The 14,393-nt window shown below is 34.9% G+C and overlaps 1 protein-coding gene across 3 annotated transcripts in view; it reads right to left on the bottom strand.

Annotated features, from left to right (window-relative positions):
• Positions 1-2,080: 2,080 nt before the first annotated feature.
• tmem181 (transmembrane protein 181) overlaps positions 2,081-14,393 on the bottom strand; it is a 35,245-nt gene continuing 22,932 nt past the window's right edge. For 2 of the 3 annotated variants that reach the window (XM_035522657.2, XM_035522664.2), the window contains exons 10-17: positions 13,067-13,158; positions 12,662-12,719; positions 9,820-9,922; positions 8,834-8,885; positions 6,902-6,984; positions 6,274-6,363; positions 4,930-4,996; positions 2,081-2,721 (exon numbers count right to left, since the gene is read on the bottom strand). In XM_035522657.2, coding sequence (XP_035378550.1) covers positions 2,637-2,721; positions 4,930-4,996; positions 6,274-6,363; positions 6,902-6,984; positions 8,834-8,885; positions 9,820-9,922; positions 12,662-12,719; positions 13,067-13,158 — 630 coding nt within the window. In that variant the 3' untranslated portion in view covers positions 2,081-2,636. The other variant, XM_081712703.1, reaches the window with a different exon arrangement.

Here is a 14,393-nt window from a genome sequence, read left to right as displayed (position 1 = left end):
TACAAACATTGCAGTAAAGTACACAGTTTCCAGAGTAGCAGGATGTTTTGTACAGAGGTCCTTCATCAGTTGTGCAAATAAAAGTGCTTCTGAATTAATGGCAGGAAAAGCCTGTTTATATATGAAAAAGTAGATGTTTAAATCAGAACATTCATTCCATAGGGTTCTAAAGTTCCTTGAGTATAGTTTTGTTTTTTTTCCCTTTGAGTTTCCTAATTTCATTACTGCAATTTTTGTTGATGGGACACATTATTTTAACACCGTATCAGCACTCCTGAACAGCTAACGTCTGACCTGCAGGGAAAGGCAACAATGTCAATACATTATTTTGTGCTGAAACTGTAATTGTAGAAATAAATAACTTCCTGCTAGAAAGTGTTAGCAATGTATAAAGTGAAACATTTTTCGTGAAAAAGGCCCAATTTGCAAATGCTAAACCAACAATTACTTCTGACTTCAGCCATCATGGTTAAGATATCTGGAAAGTTATTTAGCCACACATTCATGCAACATCCAACAATGATCCAATCCAACAATACAGGAATATTCAACTAATTTTAATGTTTTTATATTTCATTATATTTGTTAGGAATCCCACATGAAGTCTCAGTAATATGTCATTGTATTGATGCATGTGAATATGTAGAGAGTAGCAGCTTTTATTGTATATTTGTATATCATGTGTAATGTAACACCTGCTTATGATAAATAGCATTATTAGTTTGAAAAGGTGAAAGCAGATTTACATTCATCAGCATTTGTCATCTTTCATTCACAGTAAGTCAGTAAAAGGACAGTTGGCAGTTTTGGCAACCTCAGGAAAAAAAGTAAGCTGAGAGTCCTAGTCAGATGATCTATGTATAAAAGAGAGTTGTACAAGAGCTGAGTGTTTCCTGAGGATTACTAGTCAGATAAGAAATTTCTGAGAATCATAGTAAGAAAGACCTTTTTTTTTTTTTTTTTTACTGATAATTTTCATGTTTACTCTAAGTAATTCAAAATAGAGAGAGGCAGAGTATGAGGATGCTGACAGTTCAGGGAGAGCAAGTGACTTGGAGGTGAGTGAGAAAATATTTGTAGTGAAGATTGCATACCACCATTACACTTGTCCTAATATTGCCACTACTTGTCACTAGTTTGGTGATATTTCTTTGCTGTCCATTCTAGTTCATTCAGAGTAGAGAGAGAGTATGAGGACACGGACAGGACAGGGAGAGCAGGTGACATGGAGGGGAATGAGAAAAGGAGAAAACATTGATGGTTAAGACCAAGTAATTACATCATAAATTAACATTAGGATAAGACTGAAGATATTTAAATGTAAGATATTCCTCTAATAGTAGATAACTAACAGATTAAAAATAAATATGAACCATAAAGAAATGAACTAATTTTAAATTAAAGAAAACATTAAGTTTAATAAAGTAGTCCCCCAATGTGTGTGTGGGAATGATGAAATTAGTAAAACGGTTAAATACATAACTAAAAAGTAATGAAAGGAGAAGTACCACCAGAGGAGACGAAGAAAGACATGGAGAGCAGAGAAGAGATGACTGGAGAATAGAGGAGAGACCTAGAGGGCAGAGGAGAGCTGAGTCATGGAGCGAAGAGATGATTTGAGAACAGAGGAGAGGAGAGAGGAGGAACAGCAAGGAATGGAGAGATGACTGGAAAGCAAGGAAGAGGAAAAGATATGACTGGAAAGGAGATTAGCATATGGGACCAGAGGAGAGAGGGTTGGAGAGGAAAAGTCGAGAGGTTAAAATGAAAGGAGAGCCAAGCAGATGTCCTGATGCCCACCCAAGTGTACTAGTAAGTAAATAAAAACAAATTTCTTAAACCTTGGTCACTATATCTGGACTTGTCTTCATACAATACAGACTTCCAGTTATATGAGCATCACTATAATTTATTAGTCCCTTAATAATAATTATTTTCCTCTCATGAGTTACTGAATTCCCTGCCACCGGGTAGATTTGGTCTCCCCCAATGTTCAGTTCATGGCTATGGGTTTTATATGCATGTGTACTCGCACACATACACATGCACGCACACAGAGAAAGACAGACAGAGACCAAAAAAGGGGGGAAAAATATATATATTTGGCAACAAAACATTTTTTATGAAACAATATAATTATATCACAATATAATTATGCAAAAAAACTAATCTGAATATACTGACAACTCTGCAATGCAAAATGTGCCATACAGACTGTAAAATATACATTTTTATTAAATAAATAAAAAAGTAGTTAAACAGGAATGCATTCTGGCAAAGTGACTCAAGTACTCATACAGTTAGTCATTCCTAAATCAACAAAAAACGGGGAAGAGAGGGGTGCAAAAACTACAGTTCGGTTCTACATTATCAATTTACTGTAAGTCACAAGCATTCAGAACTGTGTTTAGGTTTTACATTTGATGATTAACAATTTTAATAATTAAGTGTTATCTTGAAAATGTCACTCCATTCTGTACTACAGAAAGAATTGCTTTATCACATTCATCTTAAAAATATTAATTTCTTATATATTTTTTCATATACAGCATATTATTGACATTACTGAATCAAACCATTGACCAATGTATTCTTTCTGCCATTACACACATCCCAACTGGAACTGACAATTCATATCAGTCACTGTCAGTCTCATCCTGGTACTTGGAAGGGGTTTTGATAGCACGACCATTTTGAAGAGGCATCACCTCATAATCACTCCTTCATTTAAATAAATAAATAAATGTTAATGACACGGATCACTTTATAAAAAACTGGACTAAATAAGATGGTCCTAATAGACTGTCATACAGTTTACAGTCATTTGACAATTGTAGCCCACCCCTGCTGGCATGATAATTTATACTGGCTACTGATCCTGTTTCAAACATTTTTGTGCATGCTGAAGTTACCTGAACGACTTGTTCTAAAAAAAATAATAATAATAATAATAAAAAAAAAAATATATATATATATATATATATATATATATATATATATATATATATATATATATATATATATATAAATATATATATATAAATATAAATTTTACACACACAAAGGCTATTAGTTGTAAAATGAGCTGATGTGCTGCAATTACTAAACGTATGTGTATTTATGCCGCATTTGAAGTGTTTGCATGAGCAATGCTTTAGTATAAATTCTTTCAGCTAATTCTAGTCAAAACCAGATCCCTCAGGAAAGAGGTCAACAAATGTTGATGCACACAGTAAAGCAAATTAAATCACCTAACTTGGGATACCACAGCGGTGGCATCACAATTACATTGTGCAGTGTAATTAACAACTGACTACAAAATGCATGACAGCCTATCTGGTAGAGCTAAAAAGAGTACAGTGGTGCTTGAAAATTTGAAATATATACTTTCTATATTTCTGTAAAAAGATTATCTAAAACTTCATCAGATTATCCTGAAAGTAGATAAAGAGAACCAAATCAAACAAAGAAGACAAAAAGACTAATTTATTGAGGAAGATGATCCAATATTACATACCTGTTAATGGCAGAAGTATTTGAACCTTTAAAATTAGCAGATAATTTGAAGATTAAATTTGAGTCAGGTGTTGTCAATCAATGGAATGATAATCAGGTGTGAATAGGGACCCTGTTTTATTATCTACCAAAGTCTGATCTTCACAACATGTTTGTAGATGTGTATCATGGTACGAACAAATTAGATTTCGGATAACTTCAGAAAAAGATGCTTGATGCTTATCAGGCTGAAAGAGGTTACAAAAATCCACCAGTCAATTCATAGTCACAGATTATGTATAATGGAGAAAATTCAAGACCATCATTACCCTCCCCAGGAGTGGTCAACCAACAAAGATCACAGCAAGAGAAAGGCTGCGAGCTCACAAAGGTAATTTATAAGCAACTAAAGGCCTCTCTCACTTTGGCTAAGGTTAACATTCATCTGTCCACCATCAAGAGCACACTGAACAATGGTGTGCATGGCAGGGTTGCAAGAAGAAAGCTGCTGCTCTCTAAAAATAACATTGCCATCTACAGTTTGCTAAAGATCACATAGACAAGGCAGAAGGCTATTAGAACAATGTTTTGTGGATGGATGAGACCACAAAACTGTTTTTTTTTGGCCTCTGGGCCAGGAAGGCTTGCCATCATTGATGTAACAATGAATTCTGAATTATACCAGCAACTTTTAAAGGAAAATGGCAGGCCATCTATACACGAGCTGAATCTCAAGAGAATGTGGGTCATATAGCAAGGCAATGACCATAAGCATACAAGTCGTTAAACCAAAAATGGTTAAAGAAGAATAAAGTTGAGGTTTCAGATTGGACATCAAAAGTTCTGACCTTAATAAAATAGAAATATTGAGGACCTGAAATAAGCAGTTCTTGGGAAGAAACGGACCAAAATAACATAGTTGAAGCTGATTTGTACAGAAGAATAGGCTAAAATTCCTCCAATGCAATGTGCAGGACTAATCAACAATTAATGGAAACGTTTAGTTGCATTTATTACTGCATGACAGGGTCACACCAGATAGTAAAATAAAAGGTTCACATACGTTTGCCATCAATATGTAATATTGCATAATTTTCCTCAATAAATAAATTACAGTCTAAAATTTGTCTCATTTGTTGGATTTGGGTTTTATTTTTGGGACTTGTGTGATGGTTTTAGGTCAAATTTATTCAGAAATATAGAAACTTCTAAAGGATTCACAAATTTTCAAGTGACACTGTAAGCGAACTCAGTAGTGGTCATTAAGTGAAAATCGGAATACAAATGCAAAATAGTCCTTTATCATTTTATTAATCACTGGACCTTATCTTTGTAGAATAATCTGTGCAATAACACCACAACTACTGAGTTTTATGTAAAACCCTAAAGTCATTTAAACAAATTCCAACTCATCTAAAATTCTTCAGAACTTACCCATATATTACTTCATCATCTGAGTCATTCAGCATGGAAAAGGCAGGGTTATCTTTCAGCTGAGAATCTGGAATAGCAGAGGATAACAATGCAAGAACAGGAATATACAAATAATGCAAATTTTAAAATGAATGAATGGTGCAGAATGGATAACAGCAATTTTTGCCAAGTTTATCTTTAGATTTCAGTAACTACTTTAAGATAAAATACATATACTACATAATGTGATATGTTAGTAAGGAAGGAGATGTGCTTGATTAAGGGTTTTAAAATGTTTATAGCATTTTACCAAAGGCCAGTTCCGTCCAAGGTTTAAACAAAGAGGGACGGGTACCAGACAGGCAGGCTTTAAGGTAATTGGCCATGCTTTTGAAAATCTGACTGGCCAGCTCTAAAAACATATAGAGGTCTCTAGTTGAATAATTCTATAGGTATTAGAAGAATATATTGGATTGGAGTGGATGGTCTTCAAATAGCTTATGTAACCCAAATCAGTAAAAAATCAAGCATACATGGGCAATCTGCCAGGATGAGCACGACAAAATTCATTGTTCAATGTGGAGAACAAGGCCAAAATAGCCCCTGCATGATGCACTCAGGATGGCTTAATCGCTTGGTCCTCTGCATTGGCTAATTTTTATCACAAAAGGTTTTAAAAGTCTGAAATATTAGCTTTATTCACTGCTTGGTATGCATTCACAAAACAACCCTACATCATGAGTTACTGAGGCTCCTAAGCCTGGAAAATAATGTAAATAAAATTTAATACAATGACCATGTGGGACTCCCAGATATAGACAATGGTAATGGTAAACAGCAGAAAAGGGCCGTAGTGATTGATGTGGCAATCCTGAGCGATAAGGAAAAAGGAACGCGAGAAGGTTGAGAAATACCAAAGGCTAAAAGAAGAGCTAGAAAAGATGTGGAGGTTGAAGGCAACTGTGGTTCCCATGGTAATTGGAGCATGAGGGGCTGTAACCCCCAACTGGGAGAATGGCTTCAACAGATCCCAGGAACAACATCCAAGATTTGGGTCCAGAAGAATGCAGTCCTGGAAAGAGCTAAGCTATTACGCAGGACGCTCAAGCTCCCAGGCCTCAGGTAGAGGACCCAAGCTTGAAGGAAAAAGACCACCCATATTTTTTTTTATATTGTTTCTATCTTTTTATATTGTTTTATATATAAAACAAACATAACACTATAATGTAACACTTAGGTGTGCCAGACACCAGACCTACAGCAACATCTGGACTGCAATTTTCCAAAATATGCAAGCTGTTTGACTACATTTCCCACCTGCCTGCAAAACTAATCTTTCATTTGTATATTAATTTGTTTACTCACCATACAGGGTGTTTTTGGAGGGCGAGTAGATGAATGCTAATGTGTAAAGGTAAAAATTAAGAAGACCATAGAAGGACACAAATTCAGCTGGTAAAGAATAGTTAAGGAGTAGAATCTTAGCCTGACTAGAATTATTATGGATCAGTATTTGAGGTTATTTTGTTCTTTATCTGTTTGATAAGTCTTCTCTTACAATGTTGAATGAAGTGGGAGAAAACAAAGGTATCCAAGTTAATTACTCCAAATTCTCTTTAGTCTTCACATTTCACAGCAAAAGCTTGATTATGTGGTCAGTGACTCATTTTAGTGTAGATGCTATGCTGTGAACCATTGTGGACCAATATCCAGACATCTACCTGACAACACACACTTGCCGTAATACATTACCTTCACAGCAGGCATTGTTAAAATTAAGATTTTTTTTCAAAATCGGTTTGCATTACATTTTTCCAAAGTACATTCTCAATTTAATTTTGAATATAACATTCATCCACAGAATGTTAGATATGGCATGAAAACCCTGTGTTTGTTGTACTTGTACAATTATAAATATATTAAAAGACAGGATTACAAAAAACACCTTAAAAGTAAAAATAAATAAATTTAAAAACTTTGAGCAAAAGGATATAATTCTGATAGTGGATGGAGAGTTCTGCAACAAAGTTGTCTTGTAGAGCTTTTGAGCCAAATCGCAGGTAAAGTATGATCATGCTGAAATAGAAGGAAGGGGTGGGGATTGGGAATGTGTCAGCGACATGCATTGTGATATTCAGTAGTACAATAACAATAAGAAGAAAAAGAACACCAAAAAGGAAAAGAATACACTTAAATTGTATAGCACCCTATTTAAACCCAAGGTTGTTTTACAACACAAACTACAGAAAATATAACTCCAAACAGGACTACAAACATCACAGTAGATACATGCCAATAAATTTAAAAAATAAAATGGGAAACAGAAGAACTGTGTCAGTGTTAAGGTATCATTGTTCTAAACCTCCCCCTAAATGGTGGACAATCTATATGTATGCACAGCTGTGACCCCAGTTCCAGATGACCTGTGTATCTACATGGGTGTAGGGATGTAAAAGTCGGAGAAATGACGGAGCAAGACCCTTGTAACAGTGCAACTGAGACAATCAGAAGGATGCTGCTGTTCTGGCATGTGCAAGAACTATGGTGATTGAGTTTGTATCTACTTAAAGTTTCTTAGGGTTTTAGCTATAATGCCTATGAAAATGTAGTTGCATTGAGTTGAGTCATAATGAAGGCTTGCGTCAGGATACACCCTTATGATTTTTGGAAAATATTCATCTGGAAAATAATCATACATCATCAATTCTTCATCTGGACTGAGGATCAAACATTCAGTGTCAGGGTTAAAGAATTACATTAACGATATCCACTGGCATGAGCAGTCAATACTGACTAGAAGCTAAATAGCATGCTAATCTCTACAACCCAGCTGTACTGCATCATTACCTTAGCTAGCCTCCCTAGCCAAGTTCCTTAAATGACAACTTATTTAAGAGTTGGGTCTACAATTGTCAGTGCTGTGTTAAGACCATAGACTAACCTGTCAGAGTTAACTTGAAAGCATGACTTTTGGAGAAATTTGTGCAGAGGTGTTCATGATAACCATTTGTGAACCCTTCATTCTGCTAGCATCTTCTCTGCTCCAACTACGTTTCCTGCCGTGTCTTGACCATATTTTGGTACAGAGTGTGGATGGAGAAGAGGGAATATTTAAATAAAGGGTCTGTGGCAAATGTGTGTGTGTGAGAGAGGGAGAGGGAGAGAGATGAAGAGTGAACGAGTGTAGGGCAAGGACTGAGCAGGTAAGGGTGAGCTAATCAGTGTGCTGCATACAGCTCTACAATGAAATAGGATTTACAGATTTTATAAAGCTAAAAAAAGAGAAAGAATTCAATATGTAGCGGTTAGTGTTGATAGTGGCAGGCTGCCACAAATAAATGTGATAATGAAGATTTATCATCAAATTTTGCTAGGCCTTACCCAAATGCAAGCTGCCTATTTTAATTGTATATGACTCAGTTCCAGCAAATGCAAATAAGCTTTGGTCAACTGTCTGGATAGGTTTTTGTTTGTTTGTTTGTTTGTTTTTTTGCTTCATCTAAAAAGTCACTCATCAGAGGAAAATCATGATGTGTCTGCTTTATTCCTTCAGTCCGGCTAAAATTAATCCTTGGTCCTTCTAACATAGTATAAAAGGTACCACACTGGGTATGATACAATGGAAATTAAAAATCTCGTTTTAAAAGTAATTTTACTTTTAATATATTTAGTGAGTTATGGTTATATAGCAGTATAGTTATTTAGTATATGGTAATTTATACATGTTGAATATAAATGTGCATATAACTACCATATAGCTAACAATCCTGCATAACTTCCAATATAACTTTTAAAAATACCAATCTTGCATAGTACTGAAATAAAAATGAAGTGATGTGCTGCAGACACAAAAAACTACATATCAGGTCAAGGCACTTCCAACAGGCTTGCAGCAAGGTCTTGGAGAAGAAAAAAAGCTGGTTACCTAATAATCAAAACCAGAAATGTCAGCGCTGTCAGAAACTTCAACCTTAAATCTGAAAAAAGAAACAAAAACATTGTGATTCCTTTAAGAATGTTCATTCTGTTCCTTGGGTAGATAGTCAAATAATAGTTCACATAGTTCATTCCTAATTTCATAGGGCACATTTATCACCATTTGTTAATTTAGTGGACAGAAATAATGTGTCTGCGACAAGGTGGGTAGAACAGGAGGTGTGCTATTTAAAATCAGTGAAATTATCAGTGCAATGGTATTTTGACCTCATTACGTCTTAAAACAGTACTTGCACAATTGCCTTCTCGGACCTGCTCTTAGTGCAAATCCAAGTGCAAATTCAACACAAAAACATTTTGACCACTAACATCACCCCATCAAAAATACCTCTCAACAACTAAATAAACGAAACTGAAATAATAATTAACTAATTAACTAAACTAAATAATTATTAACTAAATAATTGTTTTGAATAATTAAATGTGAAACAAAGTTGATGTCATTATGCATGGAAAATGATCTAATTTAAATCAGTCATTACAATTATCACAGTGAACAATATTAATGCTAATGGTTTTTTTTTTTTATTGTTGTTAATTGTTGCTGGTCAAGAAAATAGACACTTTTTGTTCACACTTTTTGTTCCTTATTTCTGTCTTTCAGCTATGTCCACAAAAATAAAGCCCTAAAAGCCAATGAGTCACAAATATGTACAAGAATGTAATTAAACTGTCCCACCCTAAGATTTGTCCACATGTGCCATTGTATTACAGATTGTTCACACCTGTGTCTGTGCCCTTTATGAATTTATAGTATGCAAACTGCCCAGGCATAACTTGGAATGTGCCATTCTGATACTGAATTCTGCAAGACATCATTTATGAATAGTACCGAGAAATTTGAAAATGAAACTAACAAATGCAGAATTATTTAGAACAATCATTGTATGAGCTGAAAACGAAACTGTGCTTTACCTGAGTAAGGCATGTTCTTTAGTTCCGACCATGCTCTCAAAAGCAGAAACCCCAGATACAAGACATACATAGCAACCAACAAGAGGAAGAATACTTTCATGCCCTGTGTGTGAAAATATTTGATGATTGATTTTCTCATTGTCATGGTCCTCCAAAAATTTGAACTTTAAGTGGCACAATAGTTACAGGGGTTAATTTCAGTTATATCAGATGAGTAATTCAGTAATAGTCTTCAGAGATATGATGTATTCTGGGAGAAGATCTACCCCCCCCCCCCCCGAGGTGCCTGATCAATTTATAAGAAATTTCAATATTTAGGAACTAGTATGCCTAGTCTCCTTGAAACAAAACAAAAGACAAAAATAAAACCAAACAAATAAAAATCCAGTCACTAACAGCTCCTGAAGACTTGGCAAAACATTAACTTACACACGATGGGAGGTTAGTCTCATTTTAGACACCAGCCCAGTTCCCAGTTAAACAAATGTCAAGCACACATTGCCTAATTGCCTAATTTCCAGTATTCAATCTAAACCAAACCTATCTGCACCCATGACAAAACTGCTTACATTCCCCAAGAACCTTGAGATGCACTTCTCTTCAGAAAAAATTGTCCCTAAAGGACATATATAGCTCTTAAAAGATTTAAAGGCTAGTCATGGTTTAAAAGGCATTTGTTTTGTAAATATGATAATGGAAAAAAATACTATAAATAATAGTGTAAAAATAGGAATAAAATAAACTAATCTCATTCATATTATTTGTACTTAAACTGTGCTTTTTTTTTTTAACTTCAAACAATATAACATATTCCAAATACTTTCTGAAATACAAATGTACAATTTAAAAGCTATATACAAGAAAACCTTTCCACCAACAAAGTAGCAAGAGAGTCCAGAAATTACCAGTAGACCTACATCAACTGAGCAGAGTGGTCCTGATACACCAAGATCCTTACTAGTAGTTAAACTGTACATAGAAGAGGTTTAGAGGAAGGCAGTTTCTCTCTTTTTTTTGGGGGGGGGGGGGCGTTATTTGATGAAATTATTAGCTTACCTCTGATACATGAGAACATGAACAAAATCATGCTGGCTCAGATGAGCAACCAGATTAACAAAGTCTGCATTGAATGTCACAGAATCACAGAACAGGACAATTTGCAGGAAGGCCAACTGCTGGAACAAACCATAGCTGGACATGGTTGGATAATACTGAGCTGTTGGAATGCTACTACAACAGCAAGCCCAATAAAAGAGGCAAAATGAAGCACATAAGGGAGCTATGCATGAAGAAAAGGCCTTCACCCACACAGACATGCAATTAGTCACCCAGTGCTCAAACATCATCTATCAACGACTCTTAACCAGAAATGGATCAAACAAATGGGAAATACCACTGCCCAAAAAGAACACTTATTGCCACTGCACATTAATTAGGAAAGCCAGAATTCGAAAAGAATCCAGAAAAACTGACATTCATATTGTACAATTTGTGTGGCCTATCTATATAGTTAACCTCCGCTGCAGGTTCTCTTGAATTAGTGGCAAGCTACCATAGACAGTATGCTAGCAGATGTGAATTCACCAATGGAATAATTCCAGCCACCAGTATAACTGAAACCAACAAGATTTACTTCGCATGTTCTACTGCAGTTGTCATGGTTGAGTCCCCAGTCTACAAAATCCAGGGGCCATGCCTTCTATCCCCCTTGTACACCAAAACTGGAAAATCAGAAAGAGAACTCAAATTGAAGTTAGCAATCTGACAAAGGTCCAGAATGTTCTAAAGACCAAAGCTGATGCCTGGCTACATAAGAATTACAATGGCCAAAGAGTAAGTGAGGGCCTGGTGTCTTCTAAACTAAGAATACCAACCCTAGAAGCCAGACTGCAGAAATACATGAAAGAAGGAGTGGCCAAAAGAACAAATGCCTTCATTGAACCATTCAAAAATACACTCAGTTAATGAAATTAACAGCTCTGCATGGCCCATTAGCAGAACAAATGACTCATATGAGTAAATACATGATCACTACTTAGAAGGGAATGGCAAACACTGGAGGCTCAAAGCACCACCAACTGAGAGTTGTACAGCAGGATTCCAAAACTAGAGAGACCAACCGATGCATTACCTGGAACCTGGATACTTGAATACCAAACCCTTCATATAGTCAATAAGACCATAAGCCTTCATCCAAAACAAAAGACAACACTAGCAGCCAACTCAAAGAGAAATGCTAGGTGACTGTGTGGTATATTCTAAGGCAATGCACTGTTCCCACTGTTATAATAATAAATAAAATTTAATTACACAGAAATGTAACCATATTCTTTGCCAAACCCTTTACCGAACATCTGAACTTTTCATATTACAGTACATAGTTTCAAAAAAATTATATGAAAGTTACTTAACATAGTTAAAATATTCTTAAATTACTGTATATTATTCCAAATCATATTTATGATTACAAACATGGCCAAATTCAACCATTAAATAAACAAAAATAGGAACTTAGTTTTGAGTTGATTAAAACTTAAATAAATATGTAACTAAAGTTGCAATTGGAAAACAAGTTCTAAATAAGTAGCTGGATCCTGTCTTATACTATTGTGCCATTTCAAATCCAAACTGTTGGATGCAGAGCAAAATAAACATAAAGCACTACTGTTCACATTATTATGCATAATATATATTATATACATAATATACTTCTGTTACTACAAGCCACACAAGAATAAGCATGTTAGGTAATTTGTTGTTACAATCTGCAAGGTATATGTTTGTGTGTCCCCCACATGAAAATTAGGTTATGGACATTATGTGTTCAATGATGCCATGTCACCTGAAAATGTTTGATGTCAATGTCATACTGATATGTGGGATCCTGTAGTTCATTTACCCTAAAAAAAAAAAAAAAAAAATTTAAAGTTAAACAAAGTTCAAAAAAAAAAACACGATGGTGTTATAAGTTGTAGTTCATCAGTGGGCAAACATACATTGCTTCATCAACTACAACCATTTATCTCTCCCAATAATAATGCTTGCTTATTCTAAAAAAAAAAAAAAAAAATAAAAAAAAAATAAATAAAAAAAAAAAATATATATATATATATATATATATATATATATATATATATATATATATATATATATAGATATAAATAAAGATGCATCACACATTATTATAAACTTAGTGTTAAAAATGTATAACAAAAGGTAAAGAACCATTTGTATAGCGCTGTCTTACAATTGCCATATCCCCAGGATAACAGCGGAGAACCACAGAAGCCCCACAAGCACCAACTTTGGCAAGTAGAACGTCAAACACTTCCTCTCGCCCTGCAAGTAAAATCAGAGAAGTCAGCTTCTCTCCTCTGAATACTGTAATACACCATGTATAAAGAAAATAATACAAATAACCATAATTTTTTTTGTTTCATCCAAACATTAGCAAATGTACATCTTTGTACTTATCTTCCACTATAAAGTAACTTTTAAATCTTCCCCTCTGCAAAGGCTAAGGAAACCAACAGCTTTACTGTAGGTTTGGTTATTATACCATCTACAGCTTTGATGCATAGCTGAAATATGCTTTTGATTATGTGAATTATTAGAAATTTTAAAGCAAATAGTTTCAGGCCAAAGTTCTATTACATATAGGGGTATAACAATGCACTCTGCTCACAATTTAGTTTTATTCACAATACTGGATTCACATTTAGATTTTCTCATGAAATTTGAAAGTAATTTTTTTATTTTCTTAATCATAGAAACAATGTAAAAAATGTAGTTTTTTTGTATACATTTTTAAACAAAATAATCTTTATTCCCTGCAATTAAATGAAATTATAAGTTTACAATTTTAAACAAAATGTACTGTATACAAGATATAGATTTACCATTTATTAACCAAGTCAAAGCAATCCTTTTATTTCTGAAGCATAAACAATGTAAAATATTGTGCAAATATTAATCAAGAATTGTTATTCCCCTGCAATTAAGAAAAATTCAAGCAACATTGGTTTATAATGTGTATCAAAATGTGCTATTGTAACAGCTTAAAAATAGGTCAAGTGCTGGTGCTCAAAAAATGCAAATGCATTAGATAGCAATATGCTATGACAATATGCTATGATAGGATCATACACATGATCCTATCCCAAATTATCCTATGCCATTAGAGCTCCATTATAGCTTCACACAGGGCCCTGCTTACTGTCATCATTCCAGCAACATGGTGAACTCTTCTCAGGGGTCATCATGTAGGCACCTTCCTTTCTGTGTTTCGTTGAAATTTGCCCTCAACACCTCCAGAAGGCTCAGCACTAAGGTCTGGCGTTCCAAACTCACCTTCCTTCAAGCTCACGTTTAAACCAAGCCGCACCTCTTAAGCAATATGCCACTAACAAACAACCCCTAAAATACACAATGGCCTTCCCAGCAACTAAGGCCGTATGCAATCCCAGTGGCACTGTTAATGCATCCAGTTTTGCCGGTTGCACATGGATTTTACCTCTTGTATCAGCAAGAGTACACCAACACATCAGATCCATCCTGCCCTCCCCAGTGACTAA

This window comes from Electrophorus electricus, chromosome 4, assembly GCF_041902795.1.
Source record: "Electrophorus electricus isolate QZ-2024a chromosome 4, ASM4190279v1, whole genome shotgun sequence".
NCBI classification, from domain to species: Eukaryota; Metazoa; Chordata; class Actinopteri; order Gymnotiformes; family Gymnotidae; genus Electrophorus; species Electrophorus electricus.
The sequence above is the reverse complement of the archived record's forward strand: the minus strand, read 5'-3'. Positions and strand labels throughout refer to the sequence as shown.